This window comes from Phlebotomus papatasi, chromosome 2 (assembly GCF_024763615.1).
Source record: "Phlebotomus papatasi isolate M1 chromosome 2, Ppap_2.1, whole genome shotgun sequence".
In the NCBI taxonomy this organism is placed as follows: domain Eukaryota; kingdom Metazoa; phylum Arthropoda; class Insecta; order Diptera; family Psychodidae; genus Phlebotomus; species Phlebotomus papatasi.
In genome coordinates this window covers 41,549,527-41,572,263 of record NC_077223.1, presented here as the reverse complement: position 1 = coordinate 41,572,263, position 22,737 = coordinate 41,549,527, and the positions used below count along the sequence as shown (strand labels likewise).

Genomic DNA, 22,737 nt, shown 5'->3' with positions numbered 1-22,737 from the left:
TGTGCTGGATTTTTCATATAGAATACATCCATGGAAATGCTCGTGGAATTTATGTGGATTTTTCCACCAAAATAAAATGGAGAAAAAATGAAGCTGTCACATGCACCTCGTGATTTTACTTCCGAATATTAAAGAAATAGCAAAGATTACGAGGATTATAATATGTTTTACTAAATCAGCAATAACGAATTAACACTTTAAGCAATAAAAAAATATTTTGTAAAAAAAAATAATTTTTTCGAAAATATTTATTAATTAACATAAAAAAAGTATTATTTTAGGTTGGCGACCTATTTAATGTAATCACTTCATTATTATCTACACGAAACGCAGTGTCGCATAATTAATTATATTATAATTGCCACATGAATCACTAGAAATGTTTGCGGAAGGTTTGGAAACAAATTCTAAAAGTTGCCGCAACACCATTTTATTTGTTTGACATTTCAGAAAACTAGTGGAAAAATCCATATAAAACACTATGGAAAAATAGTGGAAATTTCCATATGTTTTTTCCAGCTTATCCCGCGGACGTTTCACGTGTGAGTTTCCATATAAATCTTCCGCGGAATACCGCGGAATTTAACGCTGGAATTCCAGCATGTCGTACTAGTAAATTCCATGGAGCACTATGATTTCCATGGAATTTCCGGCTTTAAATTCCATAGGAAAACTTAGTGGAATTTTAGCGTCAAATTCCAGCGAATTTAGCCATTTGGACGCAAGTTTTCCATTGGAATTTTTGCGGAATTTTGCTATGGGGGAGCTTCGAATTTCCCAAATTCAAATTGTGAATAGTAAGATTACGTAAAAAGGATTCTTTGTTTTCAGAAACCGTAAGATTGATTTCCGAGTCTCTCTTTCTCAGAAACTGTAAAGCTGGGAGCGAAAAGGCTAAATTAAAAAAATATTAAACCAAAATATTTATTTATAAACCAAATTGTCTAGGGGGTTTAGGGGCATTTTCGAAATCGGATATATACGAAACTTATACGTTCAGTCTAAGTCTGTTCTCTTAGCCGAAGCATTGTATTAGCTGGATTAGCTGTCGTGAATGTAAAAAAAACACACTTAGGATTCTCTATGATTTAAGGATAAAACCTACACCGAGAGAAATTTGAAAAACTTAAAATAACATTCCGGAAATGTTTATTTTACCCTGCAGTATTGATCCGAAATCAGTGTAAATATTATGCTTTTTAGGTGTATTAGGGGTTAAAGTTACCGTTTTCCATGGTAATTTTACCCTTAAAAAGGTGTAAAATTAACATTAAAAAATGTTGATATATTTTTACACCTAAAAACTGTTAAAGTTATGAGGACAAAAAGTTAATCGCAGCCCCGTTTTTTTCTCTTTTTGTAGTAAAGTTATTTCGAGCATTGAATGAAGTATGAAACCTTTTCTCCAACAACTGCCTCCTTTGGCACATACCATGGTTTATCACATGAAAATTCCTCTGCAACTCTTCATTTTAATAATTCCACACAGAAGGCAATATAATTTATTGTAATGAGAGGAAATGCAAAGGAGGAAAATTAATATAAGTTCTACAATTTATAATTATGAGAAATGTTCCATTGTATTGAAATACTTTAGGTTTTTTAGTTCATAATATTTCATTTAATTGCTCTTAATATTTAAATATTGTCCTTTTAATTCCTTTTAATTGAATTATTTTATGAATTTTTAATTGATATTTTTTACTATGAAGCTTGAAATTTGTCCTGGAATTGACATGTAATTTGAAAAAAAAGGTGTATTATCTCGTAAACTACCAACGATAAAACTTCACCTTGGACCAATTAAATTGTCTCTCAAGTGTTGTCTGCGTGGAAAAAAAAACTTGGTGAATCACCTTTAGGGTGTGTTTTCCAACCATCCTTTTCGGATTATTAATTATCCTTATTGAATCAGTAAATTGCGTTGTAAGGAAAAAAAATGTAAGAGGAGCATGTTTGAAGGATATTCTTTAAAATTTAATTTATTAGGTAAATTTAAACGATGGAGGAAATTTAATAGTTGTGAATAAAAAAAAAATTCTTTGAGTGCAGGATATTTCTTTAGCTAAAAGCAACAAGCTTATTCCTACAATTTTCCGCTTGTGTAATAGAACATTAATAAACGCAAATTTAATGCTAAATTGTGTTTCCTGCTTGAATTTTTCACGTGTAAGATTTATCTCTTAAGCTTTGATGAATGACAAAGGGGATAAGTCTTAATGTAAGAATGAAGAGACAGCATATATGTTGTACGACGATGATGAGTAAAAAAAAAAGCGTGACATGAAAATTGAGATAAGAACCAACGGAGTGGGTGGTGAAAATGCTTCCAGATACAAGATTACACATTTCCTTCTTGGCTATAAGAAAGAGGAAAAATAATAGAGATGAGGAATTTTTTCCAAGAAAAACGAATGGGAATTTTGTAAGATGGTAAAGTCAATTCTACCAAACCTTTTACACATTGTAATCCTATTGATGTATCTTGTCTTAACAATTGCATTTATCAAATTCCATCTGGATAAGTACTGTGATGTTGTTAGGTTAACTTTACCAATATATGTATCTCTGAATGCAGGATTTTTTATCATATTAAATTTTAAATTCCATAAAATAACGTGTGCTCTAAAAAAAAGTTCCATATGCTAAAAATTCATATAAATGTTCAGTTTCAATTAAATAATTTATCTGCTATTTAAAGCTTATGTAATGTATCTCGGTTTATCAATTAAATCGGGAATTCAACTTCAAAAATAATAGCGATGAAAATTCACGGAGTGTACTTGAACTAAATGAAGTCCAACATAAAAGGCACAAAAACAATACAATTTAATTTGTCTTTAAAGGAGTGAAAAAATATATCGATGTTGAAATATTCTCGAACTTGTAACTTAAACCTCAAAATTAGTTTTGTATAATTTAGCTAGATTAATAAAGTTGTTTGTTTGGTCACAATTAATTTGAATAAATTTATAACTGGTTCACTATGAATTTATCACTGATTAGAATTGGTTTTAGACCTGCCACAGATTCGGAGACCTTTACAACGAACCAATGTGGCTCAAATTTATAGGGAAATACATTTTCTAGAACCTCTTGAATCTTTCAGTCTTGAAAACCTTTATTATTAAATTTTATTTTGAAAGATATTGACGAAATTTTTACTTGTCTACAAATCTTTTTCATCGTTTTAGGACACTTAACACTAAACCTACCTAGACCCGGTCAAATTGACCGGTTTAAAATTAACACGTATTCAAACGGTAAAAGGTCACTACAAAACTTTATAAATTTCTTAAAATATTCATGTAATATATTTTTCAGTGTTTCAATTTTAATTTTTTGCTGTTTTTCAAGACAAATTTGTTGAGTACACTACCCTACCGCGGTTTGTTATTTGACCGAAAAACGACCAAAAATGGTCGGTAGGTTTAGTGTTGATATATCCGATAATTAATTTAAAAAAAATATCACGAAGCGTTTCTTCCCTTTAAAAGCTAAATGAGGGTAGTGTTATATCCTAGACACACTTACGACTTAAGCCGCACTGAGAAAAAAAATGGGGGTGCGATTAACTTTTTTTCATCAGAACTTTAACACTTTTCAGGTGTAAAAATATATCATTTTTTAATGTTAATTTTACACCTTTTTAAGGTTAAAATTAGCATGAAAAAGGGTAACTTTAACCCCTAATACACCTAAAAAGCATAATATTTACACCGATTTCGGATCAATACTGCAGGGTAAAATAAACATTTCCGGAATGTTATTTTAACTTTTTCGGATTTCTTTCAGTGCGAGAGACGACTTAGTGGAAAATGATGTAAATGAAGTTTAACCATTATGTCGAGTATAATTACACTAAGCTGTCTCTCGGCTAATCCTCAGGACTGTCAAGGCCCTTTAATGATCATTACTTGAACCTACGTATAAAAGATCCTTTGTAGATTTCAAGCCGCTATTTCTAACTGTTTGGCTTGCAGTTCTGTTAACTTCTGGCCCAATAAATGGACCAATAGATAAATAGTGTGAAATATTAAAGTCATAAGTAGTCGAAATTCTTTATATGGACAACTTAAGGGTGCTTGGAATTCGGAAAATGTATAAATGCGATTGTAAGCTAAATTTTTGAGACAAAGAATAACGTCGAGGGCTTTAATTTCATAAATTATTCAAAAGTAGTGAAATATTGCTCAGTATTTGAACGATAACAATAATACTTTTTATTGGTTTATGATTTCATATTTAACTAAAATTTTCGTAATTTGAATTATTCCTTAAGGGGAAACCCAGTTTTTAAGGTTAAAAAATTTGATTGTTTTCTTGGCTCAATTGAATAGTTGTGGCCTTAGTAGAATATGAGTATTTAAAATTTTTAAGCGAACACTTCAATTCTGCCATAAGTCTTTAAAGGTTAAATCTGTAAATCGGTCTTAAAAATAGACCGATATTCTTTAATAGAATAAGGTTCTTATGTACAAGTCTTTAATAAAAGCAGTCTGGCCCTAAGGGATTTAGCTCTTGGGTACCCACTGTCAAAACAAATATTTGTAAAGTCACAGAGCCCTATAAAATTTGGGAGAACCAGGTCTTAAGTGACGTGAAACATCGGCCCACCGCACGGGACGAGGCACTCAACAGCCTTAGCCTAAGTGACTGATTCTACTGTTCTACTGTTCGATAGACTGTGAATTTGAATTTAGTGCCAAGCACTGATCATTGGCCACTATGCCTATGAGGGAAAGACAAAGACTTGTCTAAAAGGTTAGGTTGCCCACGGTGCGGATTTGGGTCCTCATATAGACATGGCTTAACATTGATGTTTTACTTCAAAAGGATCTTAAAGTAGCGTCAGTCCAAAGGAGATTATATCAACCTGAAAACGATACAGGGACAGGCTCCTTAAGACATCCTAATGAACTTACAGGTTAATTAGCGATAGATGAGGTAATGGAAAGGCTACTCCATGACGAGACCTTCTTACTTGTTTCTGCTATTGTAGTTAGTGAAATGCTTTCTTGGTAGATCCCAGAGATTAACTCCAGCGTCACTTTCATCACCTCATTCTTAAAGCTTATTGTACAAAACACTTTGTAATGTGCAGATGGTGCAGCTCACTTTAATGAAATAAACATAAAACATCTCCAATAAAGATCTTTAATTTCAAAGTGTCAATTTCTTAAAGCCGTTATGCTAAAATCTAATAAACCTCACAATAACCAAACTGTGATCCAAATATCAAACTTCTTTATGTTTTCCTTAATTTTAAAGCTGATCATTAGGACCTTTAAAATCTTTAATTTCTGAAAATTTTGAAAGTAATTTGAACTAAAAGAAGCATCATTAGCCTTTAACTTAGAACAGAAAATCATTGAATTTGACTTTAACATTTAAGCTCTTTATCTCCGAATTGAGGGAATTGTGTTTTATACGTTTTATATTATAGAAGTTGTAACACAGAGAAGCCGATTGCAAAGAGTACGTTTTTTTAACGCATTTACTCTAAACTTTTAAGTACTTTTTTCTCAAAAAGCGCTATTTCTGTTGACCTAATGCACTGTGCAGTGATAAAGAAAACTGGTTAACGAATCGAGTTATTCTAAAAAGTGTTTGAAGGTTTATTATTACTTCCTCATAAAAACTAAAAAATAGGAAAAAAGTTTTTATTTCTATTTTCTTTATTTATTCAAGTACAGAAATTATAAAGCGAAAATCTTTCTTTAATATTTCCATAATTTGAAACTCCCCTCTTTCTCTATCCTTGCCTTCCTTTTTTTTCAAACGCATATGCGTGGCCCTCCTGAAGTATAGGGCTTAAGTGTAAAATTTTCACCCAAGCAAATATACCCAGAATATATGGCCTAAATGGTGTGGGGTCTGTCATGAATATTTCACTAACCTTAGGCATTTTAAAATCAAATTCGTCACAATATGTATTAATTATTATCTAATTCAATTTTTCTTTGAAACAAAACCCGTGTACTTTTTAGCTTTCAGAATGTATCTTCCTCTTAAATTTGAAGATGGTTTTAAAAGATTTTTTTTCTAACAGATCAAATTAGAAACAAATAATGGATGCTCAAACTTTGGTATATCAATTTTTTTGAAATCTCTAGAGATCTTAGAAAATTATTAAAAAGATTATTTCAAGTGACAGATTTTCAATGTATTTCTAGAAGAAAAACTTGTAAATTTTCTAATTTAAACTTTTTCCCTATAAAAGTTATATTTAACTAGTTTAAAATGAGAACTTTTATTTGCGTTTTTAATATAATAGAAAATGAAAGTTCTTCTTGGTAAACTTTATAAAACGAAGTCTTCAATATCAATTTAAGTATACGCACACAATCAATATTGAGAAAGTTATTTGCGGTAGAACGTCTGGAGCAATTTAGAGTACACTTTATGATATTGCAATAAAATATCAAAGTCATTTAATTTAACTGCATTTTGAGTCTTGGTATAATTGCTGAAAAGGAGAAAAACCTGCACAACGAGGTGCTTTTTGTAACTGGGGGAATATTTTACAACCCTCGTATTTTCTAATTTAACCTTTGATGGTGGATGGGTTTACTTTTGTTCTTGCCGCGAAAGCTCCCTTGTTTAAACAAAGTGGTAGAATCTATAAATGGAAAATATTGTCAGGAAATGTGTGGTGTACATAATCATATATAGTATTGTGCAAAAAGAGCGGCAAAAAATGCTGCTGAGGAAACGAAGCCATGCGATAAAATGTTTATTTTTCTTAATGGAAAAACCTCACTGGAGGCGCCTGGTTGTCGGTATAAGAGCAACTTTATTTTTCATCTTAGTGTCTTTACTCTTCCCGTTTTGTATTTGTCAACTTTTGCGTAAACACATTTCAAATAAATAATTAAGTTTGTAGGGGATGAAAAGTCGAATTGTTGAAATTAATCTGAAAATTTACTATATTATAAACATATAAATTCTATTATATATTCTTATGTAGAAATAATTGTTTTATTGAGATTAGGTTGACGAGGGGAAGTGCTTGTAATTTTGGACGCTTTGAGGGTAAAGTTGGACACTACAAATAAATTGATTAAAGTAATGGAATTTTCTTATAATATTCAATGAATAGGGTAAATGTCCTAATTCAAAACCATTTCCAGACGCTTTAACTTTGACAGAAGATTCAACACATTAAGTTCATATTTTTTCTGAAGAGAATTACATAAATTTGCTCCTTGACTCTTCTAGAATGTTACCGTTTAGTGAAAATTCTTTAGATATAATTTGAAAACTTCTTAAATACAAGAAAAATGCGCGAGTGTAAAATACTTCTATTGGGAACAAATTAATCCAAATGGAGACAAGGGAAAGTTTCTAATTGGAGACAAACAGTGTAAGTGAATCCGCGACGAAAAGCTTCCAAAACTTTGTTGATTTGCTCTTGAGTGCAGGATTTGTTCTTATTCCTGATCTTTTCTCCTTTCCCATCTAAAACAATAAGAAAATCTTTCCAAAAAAAATCATATTTTCGGGGTTTCCTATTGAAGCATTTACAGACACTTCAGAAAAACCCTTTTTGTTCACGAAATAGGTAATTATTTCATTTGAATACTTTACGTACTGTTAACAATAAAGATTAGCACTTAATTTAACTGAAATTAGCCAGAAGTGTGACATAAATGTTAAACAAAACAAATAAACAACAGTTATCTCATTGTGTTTTTCATTGGAAAACATGGTCGATCGATGCAAAATTCGATAGTGAAAAGGTACACTTTTAATTTTTCTGAGAAATTAACAAATTAAAATTTGTGAATATGAATGGATTTTCGCTTTATTTGGAGCAAAATTAACTAAATAATGAAACTGTGGTATAGAAAATAATAATTTAGTACTGTATATATCACGAAAACAATAACGTTTCCATTTGGAATAGAGAAAAATTTCCATTTGAAGCAAGTTTTGAATTAGCTTAATTTACCCTAGTGTATTCCGTCTAAATATTTATTCATTTTAAAAGATGTTAACCCTAAAATCGTTCAATTTTGAATATAATTTTAATTAAAATTTCAGTATAAGCAGTTCCTTACAAGGAATGTGACAGAATTTTGTTTTTACTTTATTTTTATATAGGTTTGGTGAAATACTTTCTTTCTCCGTGAATTTTAAGTGATACTATTTAATATTCATTAAATATTGTTTTAATTTATGATTGCAGTGATTTGTTCATTAGACTCGAAGTGAAATATGTCTTGAAAATAAAGTCTTTTTTTTTGTATAAAAAGTATTTGGTCAAAGGGTTGCCAATCAGGTTGCGTTGCTTTTTTAATAATTAAAAATAATCGATATAAAATTAAAGTAGTTCAAAATTCTTAATTTTTTCTTTGCAAATAATATTTTATTACTAGTCAAATATCTTATGCACCATTTTTTACCATCCCAGTGAGCACAGTTAACTGGAAAAAGGTGCGTGTTCAGCATATTTTTGCTGAAGCCATCAGCAAAAATGTGCTGACCGATCAGCAGTAGCAGAACAAAAAGTATTAACTAAGTATATGGAAATGGCACTGCCTCGCGAATTTTAGTTTAGGGTTAGCGGAATTCAGCCGAAAAAACAAATATTTTCAGCTGAATTGAAATTGATTAGCATTTGATGTTCACTGGGGAAATACTGCTCAATCCGCCGCGGAGGCCACTTTCCTCAACTTATCTTCGCGTTTGAAATTATTTCTAAGAAATTACGTCACACTGTTCGTTCGTCTGTCGCCAACTCTAGAGGCCAAATATAGACGACTTAAGACTTTCGGGGGCCACCCCGTAAGTTCACCCAAGGATCCTTAACATGCTTCTCAATTTTCTCCCACCCCTCCCCTTCCTCTCCAAAACCATGTTTTTTTTGGATTGCTCGTAAATGCGTCGTACGATTTCTTTTTAAATCTTGGATATGTTGGATATGTGGCGGACATTTCGTCCTTATATGAAAATCCCATTGAATCATTTCTAATAACGGATTTTCAAGGTCAAGGCTTAAAAAGGCCCTAGAGAGCGCATTTATCAACTTGGTTCCATTCGGGCAAGAATCGGTAATAAATCTATTCGCAACTGATAAGTAATTTAACGATTCGGCTCCGTTAAGTAATAACCTTTCGAAGAGACAAATCCAAGCCAAACTTATTAGAAAATCTACCATAAGGCTAAAGTGCAAGTTCATGTATTCGTCGCTCTAGCACTGATTGTTCTACCATTTCGAATTTCGGTATTCTTGATACTTTAATTGTCAACAACAGTGTGTAAACGTTTACTGCAAAAAGCGAATTATTGTGTAGTTTTGGAGAATTTCAGGATGTCAGAATGTTTGCATTGCAATTTCATTAAAATAAATGTCCTTTTGATGAACTTACTTACTTTTGTGTAAAGGCCTCTACACATTGGGAGCAATTTTCGTCAAAAATTGCATTTTTGACAGAATTTTGACGTTTCCACCTGCAGCATTGCATGCAATTTCCTTCAAAAATACAATTTTTGACAAAAATTGCTCCCAATGTGTAGAGACCTTAACTCGGCGGTTTAAACCGTTTAACCCTTTAAGGATGATTGGGTCAGCCGTGACCCAAAAATGAATTTTTTCCTATGGCTTTTTAAAGTTGTATTTTGCTCTAAAAAGTTAGAAAAAATGATTTTTCTGACCCTCGATTTTTGACCTTCTCGTGCTTAAAGGGTTAAACATAAGAATTTCCAACGGGTTTTTAGGTAAGTTCTCTCTGATATACCTTCGAGTCGGTACAGAAAAAAACCTCAACTCAGATCGGACACGTTATTACTAAACGAGAGGATTCTATTCAAGATATCAGTTCAGAACCGGTAAACGGTAAATGATGCCAAAGTTTACTCAGTACGAATTTCCAAAAAGCAGGAACGTTTTGATACCCCTTTTTGCTTTGTTTGCAACAGTGATAAAGTCTCAAAATTCGAAATTGGAAATGTTTACATTTTCTTTGTGGCTTCGACTCCACAAACGTGTATTATAGATGCACATCAATATCAGTGGGAAAGATTAATCTTATTAGAAGTGCTCCGAATCAAAAAAAAAAATCCACTAAATTGTATATTAAAGAACAGAATTTGCGAGCTTTAGTGCAAAATATGCAGTTTGGCTCCATGAGATGGAGAAAACAATGGCATGCAACTAATGAATGTGATGATGATAAATGATTAGAAAATGAATAAAATTTAGGTTTAGTGTACTCTTTCACTATTATATGCAATTTCTAGATCATGTCTAGGGGAAAGTGCTATGTTTCGTATGATTTCAAGCTTCGTAATGATTATTTTTTTCCTAACTAGGGGAAAGTTATTCAGACATTTATTCAGAAAAAATTTAATCATAGAAAAGTTGGTATCGTACGAATCATGGACAATTTCCCCTACAATTTAAAAGTTACTGTGAACATGGAATAAGAAAGATTACAGAAAAATTTAAACTAATTTGAAAATTTCTTTGGAAAAATCGTCCAAGAAAGTAATAATTAAAATTTGAATGTTAATAATTGCCCGAAAACAATTTAATTTAAAAAAAAAGCAATTTTAACCATGTGAATTCCCCTTTAAATAATTGAGAAACATGCTACGTTCCGAGACTTAAGTTTGATTGCGTTATAAAATTTGTCGTATAAAACTTTTGTACCATCATCAGTGGCCGGCATTAGTTTTCGATGGAGAAATGATGATAAATGTCTGAGAAGATTGGATACACTCAATTTTGGAGGGTGGTTTATGGGTTTGAATTTTGTGGGTTGATTGTACCCACAACACACACTGATAGTTTTCCATATAAGAGATTTTTCCCATTGGGTCTCACTTATTTTACGGGAAAATTCTCTATCTATAGTAGAATGGTGTGTGAGAGTTTTCTCGAAGTGAGTCTGTGTGAAAATTGTATAAAAGCTCAGCGTATTTTCTCACAGCTTTCAGTTGACGAAGAGCTTTCACCCGTGCCACATATACTTCATTCTCTCTCTCTTCTACTTTCGATTTCTTTAACAATTTAAACGGTTTTATCATTTTACCCCTCGGTGTAATCCCTTGATATTGTTGATTATATTGTTTGATTTTTGAGACTGTGGAATTGATATTAAATGATGAAAAACAGTTTTATTAAATTTGTGGTAGATTGACATTTTCAAATTAATACAGTTTGTGAATGGGAATGAATAAATTAAATGCCCAGGTTGACATATTAATGATGTGTGTGCAATTGCAAATTAAAACACCAAATGTTTTGTTTGAAAATGTTATATAGAAAAATCAAATTTTAATGAGATTGCTAATTGCCCAAAATAGGGTACCATATTTCAGTGGATTTTAAATTTAAAAAAATTAAATGTTTATGCGGCATAATTACAGGGGAAAAATATTATCTCACGAATTATTCCTGTATTGTCTTCGGCAAATGTGGTATTAATTAAGAATATTCAATTATGAGTTTTTGCATTTTTAATGAATCTACACCCTCATTATTCTGCTGAGCATAAGGATTTATTCGCATAGAGATTGCGATATAAAGCTGCATCCATAAATTATTCCTTTGTACTATATATACGACCGACGTGCAATCGGAAGCTTTTTATCTGAAGTTTTCGTGCTAACGAATTCTTCATCTTTTGAACTTTAATGTGATTTTGCAGTTATGTCGTAGCCTTGCATCCTTTCCCAAAGAAGAATTTCTCTTTTTAAGCTAAATTGATGTTATTAGTGTTTACTTTACTTCACTACACATCTTGTTTGAAATTCCACTTGACACTTTCAATTCCGTGTCATATGGGGAAAGGGATATCTTTCAACTCTAAACAACGTTGATACTGTTTGTCTTTCTGATGAATAAAGAAATTGGTTGTGCATTTCAATGTAATTTAATCCATATATCAGTCAGTATTATGTCAACATAATCCCAAGGAATGGCATTGTAGTGAAATTGACCGCTTTTGATTCAGAAGAGCTTCTTTTTATTTTGCACCGCAGATACACGGAAGAAATGAAAATAAGGCCAATCATTGGAGTGTAAAACTCACTCGAGTGTTTTGAAATTCATTAAACGACACAGAAACTATGACGTATGTATAAATTTATCACTAGAACATAGATTTGATTGAAAAGCTCTACTGTTTACTGAAGTGAACACTATACATTCTGGCGTTAGTTTATTTAAAGGTTTCATCAGATGCGACTTCCAGAAATATAATAGGTATCTCTCAGAACTTTTGTTTAATATTAGATTTTCAATTTTTTTATCGTCCAATAGAATAGAGAATAGGTACCGGGTGAATCTATTCAAAATCGTTGAACCACAATGATGGTAGCGTTAAATTCCGTTTAAAAAGGCATTGCATTGTGTCAAAATGAAGCTTTTTAGCGTAGATTTCTCACAATGTTTTGGGTGTCTTTATATTTTTGCTCAAATTCCAATGAAAAAGCAATATAGTCACTCAATTTTAACAAAAAGTAAACTCACAGAAAGTTTTCATTAATCTCAAACTGATACTCAGCTGATGAAGTTCAAACTTTGTCAATAAGTTTCAAATCACTGACCATAAAAATGTGAGGCAGGGAAATTTCCTATCTTCAACATTGTAACCGACATATTCGTACTAGAAATTTGGAAAATTTTATTCCTAATATTATGCATAATATCTTTTGAATTTGGTAACTGGAAATTTTTTTGTGAATTTTTCTCAGTGTTTATTCCCAAGTAACAAATTTTTACAACATGATGGACAAATAACGGCATGAACGTTCGCACGTTATTGAAGTGGGTCCCGGTCAAATTTCGAAAGCCAAAATCCCGAACGCCAAAATCCGGAAAGTCAAAATCCCGAATTCTTAAAAATGTCAAAGCTATTCCCACGATTGCACCCGCTTTTGCTGGAGGCAAAGGGAAATTTTCTGTGTCTTACGAAATTATTCCATACATTATATATTCCATTATACTTTCATCCATATAGTTTCATGTTTCATCCCTTTTAGGATTTTGAATATTCGGGATTTTGGCTTTCGGAATTTTGGCTGCCTCCGATTGAAATGACTTCGGGTAACCAATTATCTTACTTCAATATTACAAAATAATTGGTTAGTTTTACCTGGGATAAAGTAAAATTTGTCGTTATAAAATAAAGGTTATTCCGCAATTCTAAAGTATGACGCACTTATTCCCAAATAGGGTAAGTGTGCCAAATTTCGGCATAGTTGCATGCAAGCGCCAAAGTCTCAAGTTTCAGATCTAATATCTTTAATATATATAAATTGATTTTTTTCACTTCTTCTACTTAAGCTTAGAACCTTGTAGAAAGTTTATCGTCTTTATTTACTTTAAAATTATTCTTAATACATTTTAAAATGAATAAAAATGTAGACATAGCTTTGGTGCCCTATTACGGCCACCTTCATTCTCATAGTTCCTTGTCCTACCAGAATTCTTCCAATGTTTTTTTCACGTCATCTCGTTTGTCCAAGCTACATTTTTTGTTATTCTTTTGCATTGTATAATATCTAGAGTATGTAAAAACTAAAAATTCATGGAAATTCGAGGAACAAAAAAGATGGCCTAATTAAGAATAATTGAATACTTCGGAATCATTGAAAATTCGGAATTTCAAAATTCTGCACTGTTTTAGATAAGCAAAACAAGACCACACAAAAATACAAGTCTTAAAACTTAAGAGTACTTCTTCGTGGTTTTTCTTCTTTTACTCATGTAAAATACTGAGGAATTCTCAAAATTTCGAAGTTTAAATGATTTAGAATTGCCCAATTTTACCCTACTGTGACCATAAGATAGAAAGAACGCTACGTTGACTTTATTTTGAAACTTAGAATTATTTGTGGAAACGCGAGGAAAATATGACAAAATATCAAAAAAAAAGTTAATTTATAATTCAACACATTTTCATACAAAATTTACTGCTTAACTGTATTGACTTCATTTCGAAAAGAAATGTGTTTTTGGGATATTCTTTGAAAGTTCATTTTGTTATGACAATTCTCTTTGTTGACTTAGAAAAGGTAGATAAGGCGAACTTTATACAAGCCTAAGTTCTGGCATAAGCTGCGTGGGCCCAGTCAAAATCCAGAAAGTCAACAGCCTGAATGGATCGAAATCCCGAATAACCAAAATTCCGAATAGGTTAAAATCCCAAAGAGTCAAAATCCTGATTGGATACAAATGCCGAAAGCCGAAATCTCGAAAACCAAGATGTCGAAAAGTTAGAATCTCGAAAGTAAACATCCCGAAAACCAAGTTGTCAAACCAAAACTCTGAAAACCGAAATCCCGAAAACCAAAATCGTAATAGAGCCAAAATCCCGAAAGTCAAGATCCTGTATTCTAAAAAGTATCATAGCTAGGGGTACGTGGGGCTACTTTGAGTCTTGGGGCTACATTGATATACGATTTTTTCGCATATTTCTAAAAGAAACTGAGCTTTAACCACTGAGAAAAAACGGGGCTGCGATTAACTTATTTTCCTCATAACTTTAACACTTTTTGGTGTAAAAATATATTAACATTTTTTAAAGTAAATTTTACATTTTTTAAGTGTAAAATTAACATGAAAAAGGGTAACTTTAACCCATAATACACCTAAAAACCATAAATTTACACCGATTTCGGATCAATAATGCATTATAAAATTAACATTTCCGGAATGTTATCTTAACTTTTTCGGATTTCCCTCGCTCAGTGACGTAATGAAATTTAGGTAATAACAAAATAATTGCAAGACACTGTTTTCTTTAGAAATATGGGAAAAAAATCGGATATCAATGTAGCCCCACCATTCAAAATAGCCTCACTTATTCTACACATTGTCCTCCGTATAAATTCGTCCCTTTCAGGATATTAACTATTCGGAATCATAGCGTTCGGTATTTTGGCCTTTCTGGATCTTGGGATTTTAGCTTCTGGGATTTTGGCCGGCACTCACAGTGTTAGAAAGAATTCTCTCTAACACTTTTCAGCCTAACAATTCCATGAGTTAAACTCTTTAGAATAAAAAAAATAAAGAATCAAAATAATTCTACAAATATTCGTTAATTCATAAATTCCGAAAGAAAATTTTACAAAATTTATGTCTTCTTATTTTTAAGAAAATATTTACAACTTGTTTGAATCCCTTGAAACTTTGGCCATTTAAAAGACATTGGTGAAAATTTTTGATTTCATTTTGAAGATGTCGAATTTTTGAAATATATGACTTCTCATTTTGCCTTAGAAATTCCTAATGCTAAATATTCCATTCTATTTTTTTTTAAAGAATAAAATTTTCGGTTACGAAATTCCCAAGGGATACAGTAAATGGTCTTCAAAACTGAGCTATGTCTTAATATGACTACATCTGTAATTTCTTAAAAATCTATTTAATATAGAATTCCACATAAAAGGTAATTGTTCCATAGGATTTTGAGAAATAAATATAATTGATTTTTATCTAGAAATTCAGAACTTTTTGGAAAGTGGGCTAAATCTATTTGAAGATCGTGAACGTTGCAAAGAAAAGTATTTACAGTTAACGAATACTAAGGACTTAACGAAAAGCTTAATGAATTCGAAAATCTAGGAAATAAATTTCTGATGAATATACATGGAATGTTCATAAATCTTTTTGCGTACTAAAGCAACTTGACAGCATAATAAAATGTCTCAATTAGTGATAAAGCGTCTTATATATCACACAGAGAAAATGGTAGCTATAAATACCATATGTTGCTAAATCAGAATGGAGAGTGTATTGTAATTAATTTTCTCCATTGGTGACTAATTAATTTGGCACAGCATGGAAGTTCTTAGATCAGTTTTCACTTTATCATGAATAAGACATTTGATACCTTCTCTTATTTGTAAGATGTTGAGGGGGAGCTTTCTATGACACTGTCAATTTAATAGCATGCAATCTTGTTAATTTATGGCATTAACGGAGAGTGCATCGGCTTTGACACCTTCTATTAGTAATGTAAATTACCATATAATTGGAATGGTTACTGGCAGATTTAGTAACGGTGACACAATTGCAAGACTTTGCAAATTCGATTTTAGAAGGGGGAGTGTGGAAAAAATGATACTAAATTGATTTTTACTCAAACCTTCAATTAGGGTGGTTTCGTCCAACTGTTTCTGTTCTGATCAATAAGCTGGTGAAATGGGTTGGAAGCATTTAATTAAGAGTCTTGTAATTTAACAATATTTGCCTTTGGACATTTTACCAAATATACCTTAGCAGAGTTTATGAATATTTCCATTAATTGTTCTGTCCACAAAATTTTAATTGGTACCTTTTTTATCATTCACCTTTCTCATTTTATATTATTGCTTCTGTAAAACAAGAAAAAAAAACGAAATACAGAGTGAAAAATTGCATGATAACATTTATATGAAGTATCATATATCAACATTGTTCGTTGCATTTGGATGATTTTGTATAGCAGGTAAAATAGACCTTTAGGCTCCATTGGGAATAAAATTTATCTGAGTCAGAACAAGAATTTGCAATTATACCTATCATTCCCACTCTTCCAATTACCGTTGATTTATTCATGCCACAGGGATATCAATCAATTGCAGAAGACTGTATTTTCAAAATTGATATCCTCGAATGGTTTTTCCTCCAAAACTTTCCCCATGGGATTTTTACATATAACCGAAAATTTTCACCAAACAAAAATGTTATTTTATCACTGTTATAAAAAAATATTTTTCTCTTGAGCTTTTGAAAGCTCTGTCACACACTCGATATATATATTTTTTCAGTTGTTATGGGGGAAGTAAAAGAAATGTGAAATTCTTCATATTTTATGTAAATGACAATAGAGAGAACGATGGATTTGAGGATATCAGCACAATCACACATCTGCACAAATATCAATGTAAATAAATGATTTTCCAAGTGGAAATTGAAATAGACGGTGAAGATGCTAATTTCAATTTCCATGTTTAAATTTAGACTGATTTAAATTTAGACGTTCAAAAATATACTGAAATTTTGCATAATTTTCTAGTTCGAGGAAGAAATCAAGTGAGAAGTTTTCAGTTTTTCGAAACCGAAAAGTACGAAGGGAGGGTATTTTTTCTTAGTGAATTTCCCAATACGAATTTGACACAATTTCACTTGATACTTGAAGTGTGTGCTTCATGAATGGGTAAAGAATACGGTTTAAAATTTTTAATACACTAAAATAACAGAAAGTATAAGAATATTTATCTGCCCATGACTTCGTAATGAGGCTCATTGATAAGGGAAATCTTGCAAAATCTCCAGAATAAAAGGACGTTCGCTTGATGAAAATACTTGCAAGTACATATTTAGAAATTATAACAAAAATTTTGAAAATAAATTGTACACTTTTCAAGGAATGAAATGTGTTTCAAATGGAGAAAACTTACGTTTTAAATTATATTAAATTTAAATAGTTTCGGTCTGATGGGATCTAATGGATTCTACACACTTTTTAAAAAGTTTTCGTGAATGTTGGGAATATTTAAGTAAAATATATGGGATTTATAGGATTATATATATTTATATATATCCTATATAAATTATATAGGAAGAACTGCCAAAATTTCTTCAATAATGCCAAATATGGCAGTAAAACTCTTTATTTTATAGGGGCATTACTGGTAGTGAATGAAGAATCAGAAATATTTCGGATATTTCGGATATTTCTTTTATATTCTCCTTGGAGTAAAAAGAAAAACAAAAGAATAAAAGTTTAGAGAGTTTAATTTCTCCCTTATACTTTCTTGTATCACATTAAGAAATTCTCAGTAAATCGTATTTTGTTTTTCTTTTCAATTATAACTATGTTGTGGTCATATTTTTAATTATTAAAACATAAGGTTTTAGAATTTGTGTAATTTATAGATTTTTGTTATATTATTTATTTATTTGTAAGTGATTTTGAGTTAGTGACAGTTGTTTAACCATCTAGGTTTTCGGTCATTATAAGCCTAGTGCCTGAGACCTGGGTAAAGAAAGGGATGTGTGGGGATATAAAAAACATTATTTACTCTAAATTTTTTGTTATTATAAAAAAAATTATTTAGTTCAAGCTTTGAAGCTTATAAAAGTACAACATTTAAACTATATTTTCTGAAATTTTCATTTAAAAATTTTAAAAATTCGGTCATTGGGACCTAATTGTCAGAGAATTTTTAAAACTTATTTTGCGGTAGTTACGATTATTCGGAGTAGATTTATCTAAAGTCAAAAAACAAAATATTTCCTCTTAGCAGACAAATTAACTCGTACTTGCACAGAGAATTTTTTGTTGTTTTGATCACAACTTATTTTATAAGACGAAACATGGTGTAAAATGCATCAAAAACGGTATTTTTATTCAATATTCTTCCTAAAATCCACTTTTCTCAAAAATCCTTCGTTCAAGTACAAGTTATACTCACCTTCTAACAAATAATATTTTTTGTAACTTCTGATAAAATAGTAATAATTCTGATAAAATACTATGAGTAAGCCAGAAATCCAGAAAACCAATGTTTGCTGGTTTTTTCGAAGCATTCTTCGAAAATTAGGTTCTACCGGATGATTTTTTTAAAAAGTTTTTATTTGAAATTTTCAGAAAATATTGTTCAAATCTTGCTCTTTTTATGTTTAACCCTATAAGGACGAGAAAGTCAAAATCGTGGGACCGAAAAAATCAATTTTCCTGACCTTTTAGAGCAGAGGTGTGCAAGAATCGTTTGAAACCGAAAAAACGTCAAATAAAGCTTGTTCGTCAATGGTCAAAACGCTACCTGAGCAAACTTATTTTGACGTTTATTCGGTTTCAACGGTTCTTGCACACCTCTGTTTTAGAGCAAAACGACACTTTAGGCCCGTAAGAAAAATTTTGTTTTTGGATCACCGGTGACCCAATCGTTCTTAAAGGGTTAAAAAATATCGCGTTGAAAAAAAAAGAAATTTAGAAAATATATTTACCTTTTAGTACCTATTCGACAATCGACACCCACGTAACACTAGTTTCAGACTGCAAGTTTAGCCCAGTTCCTGAAGGTTTCGAATTCAAGACTTTAAAATTTTAAAGGATCATTTGCTCTTAGTATTTCATTACAAGTATTTCTTCTTTTCTAAATATCTGTACCAAAAAAATAGAGAAATTAAGACACATAGCCAAGCCTTATAGCTTAGGATCGTCATTTAGAAATTAAAGATATTCGTTAAAGTTATAATAAGCTTCAAGATTGACATGTTCAATATTGCAATCAAAATTTATTTCCTCTGTTTTCCACATCCGGTTCAATCCTTTTATTAAAAAAAATATATTCTGATTCTGATTTTTTTACTCTCATGATTAAACTACGTTACTGGTTTTGTTAACTTCATAAACTTTTGGTTTAGCCAAAGTTTTGCGTTTAATTATTATTACAATTTTATATTTGAATTATTTGAAGCAATTTGTAGTAAATAATGGTAATATAAAAATTTAAAATTTAGTTTTTTGAACTTTTCGCTTTAGGTTCTAATGAAAATTTAAAAGTGGAAAATGCTATAAATTATATTGATATTACGAAAGTCAAGTACCACAAATTTAATTTCAAAACCAAATAGAGACTTGAAATTTTTTGAACACTAAAAGAAAGTCCAATATAAGTCAGCGAAGCAGATAATATGATACAAAGGATAAGTTGAAAATTTGACCATTTGTGTGAAAGACGTCATTACATGCTGGAGTGTGAATTAGTCGGAGTGTTGAGATTTTTATTGAAGCCATCTTGTTATCTATTGTGTCCAAAGACATGACATTGTGTGGCTGGTGCTTTGTGTCGAAGCACAACAAAAAGCACCGGAACAATAGCATAGTATCATCACAGAATCAGGATGCTGTGGTGACAACGGAGGTTGAGACGATAAACAATGTTAGAAAGGAGTCAGGTGGACCAAACACTGGACTCAAAGTCGTGTCGGGTACAACGAAAGCAATTAGCAGTGATACAGATGATGATGGTATGTTGTTAACATTTTTTTTTTCATGTAATTTTTTCACCATAGGCATATTCGCATATTCCATATTTTATTCTTTTATTCCCCTATTTTGTTCGTTTTGTTTTTCAATAAAAATATCATATTTCATTTTACCTCGGGCTCGGGAGTTCATGGGAGTAACTTGTGGAAAATCTGCATATTTATATATATACGCCCCATTTTAAGATTTACGGTTTTGTGATATCAATACAGAAAATCACAGAATTTAGTTTTTATAAAACAGGTCGGAAATCCTTCATTGAATTATTATTTGATGAATTCAACATAAAATTTTGTTAGATGAAATTTAATACAGTCAATAAAACTCTGTTACTAATTTAAACTTTATAACAACATATCTTGTAACGACTCTTCTCACCAAAGGCATTTTTAGATTTATCTCAATTTAATTGATTTTCTTTAAAATTCTACACTTTTTCGAAAATTTCTCACGCATTGTAGCGGCTTCAAGTCATTAGAACTAGAGTGACAAGCCATTTTTTTCTCCCCCTTCCCTCTTTAATCCCTTTTCAAAGGTCTTAGGCCATAGGCCTATTTTGACCGATATCCTGTGCAATAAAATACCTAAAAAGGATCAAACTATCAATAACTTAAAAATAAATAATCAATAAATAACGGAAACGGACTACAGTAGACTCTCGCTAATTCGGCTCTTTTAAGTTCAAACTACTTTTTAATTCGGGCAACAGTTAAATTTAAAAAAGTTCATCGATATTTTTTTTAAGTTTTCTAATGAAGCAAATATGCTCAACTTTTGCCATGGTTTGTCTTAGTTATCATGTGATTTTGCATTTCAAAGGGTTTTCATGAAATTTACCATAAATATGAGTAGGGGAAATGCTTATAATTTTGTCCAGTTTCTTATTTTGGACACTTTGAGGATAACATTGGACACTAAAAATAAATTGATTAAAATGATGGATTTTTATTTCAATATTTGATGAATAATGAATTCTATCTAAATATTTGTTCTTTTTGGAAGATTTTAACACTAAATACGTTAAAATTTGAATATGATTTGAGTTGAAATTGCTTTGTTGAAAATTTAGTGTGAGCAATTGCTTACGAGAAATATGACAGAACTTCGTGGCTTACTTCAGTCTTATTTAGTTTTGGTGAAGTACTAACAAAGTTTGTTCGCTGTTTTTGAGTGATATTATTGAATATTTATTGAATATTGTGTTGATTCACGTTACTGATGATTTGTACATTTGACCTGAAGTGAGATTTGCCTTGTGAATTATATTTTTCGTGTGAAAAATGGGAAATTTTTTAAGACATTCACCAGTGAGATGATACTCCTTATTTTGGACAGGTGTTTTTCTCACGAAATTTCGTGAAGTTTTAGCTTTTGTGATGACTAGGTTGTATAAATTCCTGGAGAAACAAAGGAGCATCATCTTACGAACGAGATGTAGTGAGAAAAGCCTTGAAAAGTTCCCGGAAAGGCCAGGGAATGAGCGAATCCGCACGTACTTGGAGTACCGAAGTCAACTCACTTTAATGAATGATATGGAAAGTTTCTGGGCTTCTTGTGACATTCCACGTTTCCCTTACATGACCAGGAAGAGGACTTGGTAAGGTTGGTTCATAAAATGAAGAACAATGGGCATCCTGTTGAGGCGGATTATCTGTCCAAATTTACAGACAAGTTGTAAAAATTATTAACCAAGTTGTCCAAAATAAGAGTCAAATTCACCTCTACATATCAATTCATTTTTAAACGTATTAAAACTAATTTTAGTAAAAATGAGATGATAAATAGCTTGCCAAGTTTCTAAACAATCCTTCTGAAAAGAGAGTAACAAAAAAAGTCAATTAGTATTGAAAATATCGCACTTCAAACTTAGGATATCGATGCTTATATGCAGACTGTCCAAAATTATGAGCACTTCCCCTATGTAAAATTAATATGAGTATGCAAATGAACAAAAATCGTTGCATTTCAAAAAGTTTGTCGCCCGAATTTATCTCTAATTCGGGTGACATTTCGGTCACAACTGCCTGAATTGGAGAGAGTCTACTGTACAAGTGACAAGCCATTTTAGGTGGAAGTTTTAGGGCAGAATCACATTGACATTTTACGTCACCGTCAAAGCCCTCACCGTGTTTCTTTGATTTACTCATTCTCATTGCAATTCTTATGCAAATTCTAGATTACCGTATTACCTTATCTCATACTCGGTGGCACTACTCGGTTAATGCTACGCTACAGGTCTTCTGAACACCCCTACTTCATCTGATTTATTCAAAGGTTCGATTAATTGAAAAATCGATTTTCGAAAATGCGATGTCGAAAATTTCGAAAACCAGATTATATTTATTTTCAATTAATTTTTTATGGGTAAGGTCGAAAGAAACCTTTCCAACGATGGTTCGCACTTTTCCCTCAATGTTCCTTATCCTGAGTAACTTGATCAGACAGTGTTTTCGGTATTTATGAAGCGATTTCAATAAAATTTTAGTATGTTGCAATTAAGGTCAAAATCTTTCTTACTATGGGTCGCACCTCTTTCTAATCCGAAAAGAAAAATACCTTTTGAGAATTTAGACTTTAGACAATTATCTGTAAAGGGTTAACCCTGTTTTAGACAAACATTTTCAGAGGAAATGTAGCTACAAAAGGAAAGCTTCATGCAAAAATTATTAGTCTGCTCATGAGTAAAAGCACAGTTAAATAAATTCTTTATGAAACTTCTCTCCTTTATTCATTTCTTCAT

General features: G+C 31.3%; 1 protein-coding gene across 4 annotated transcripts in view; it reads left to right on the top strand.

Moving 5' to 3' along the window:
• LOC129803862 (cytochrome b5 reductase 4) overlaps positions 1-22,737 on the top strand; it is a 105,804-nt gene that overhangs the window by 31,427 nt on the left and 51,640 nt on the right. The window contains exons 1-2 of one of the 4 annotated variants that reach the window (XM_055850678.1): positions 10,943-11,200; positions 19,583-19,978. The exons of 1 other annotated variant lie outside the window; for it this stretch is intronic. In XM_055850678.1, coding sequence (XP_055706653.1) covers positions 19,771-19,978 — 208 coding nt within the window. In that variant the 5' untranslated portion in view covers positions 10,943-11,200; positions 19,583-19,770. Of the gene's footprint in view, positions 1-10,942; positions 11,218-19,490; positions 19,979-22,737 lie in introns of those variants that run through there. 2 more of the 4 variants (XM_055850679.1, XM_055850677.1) reach the window with 2 other exon arrangements.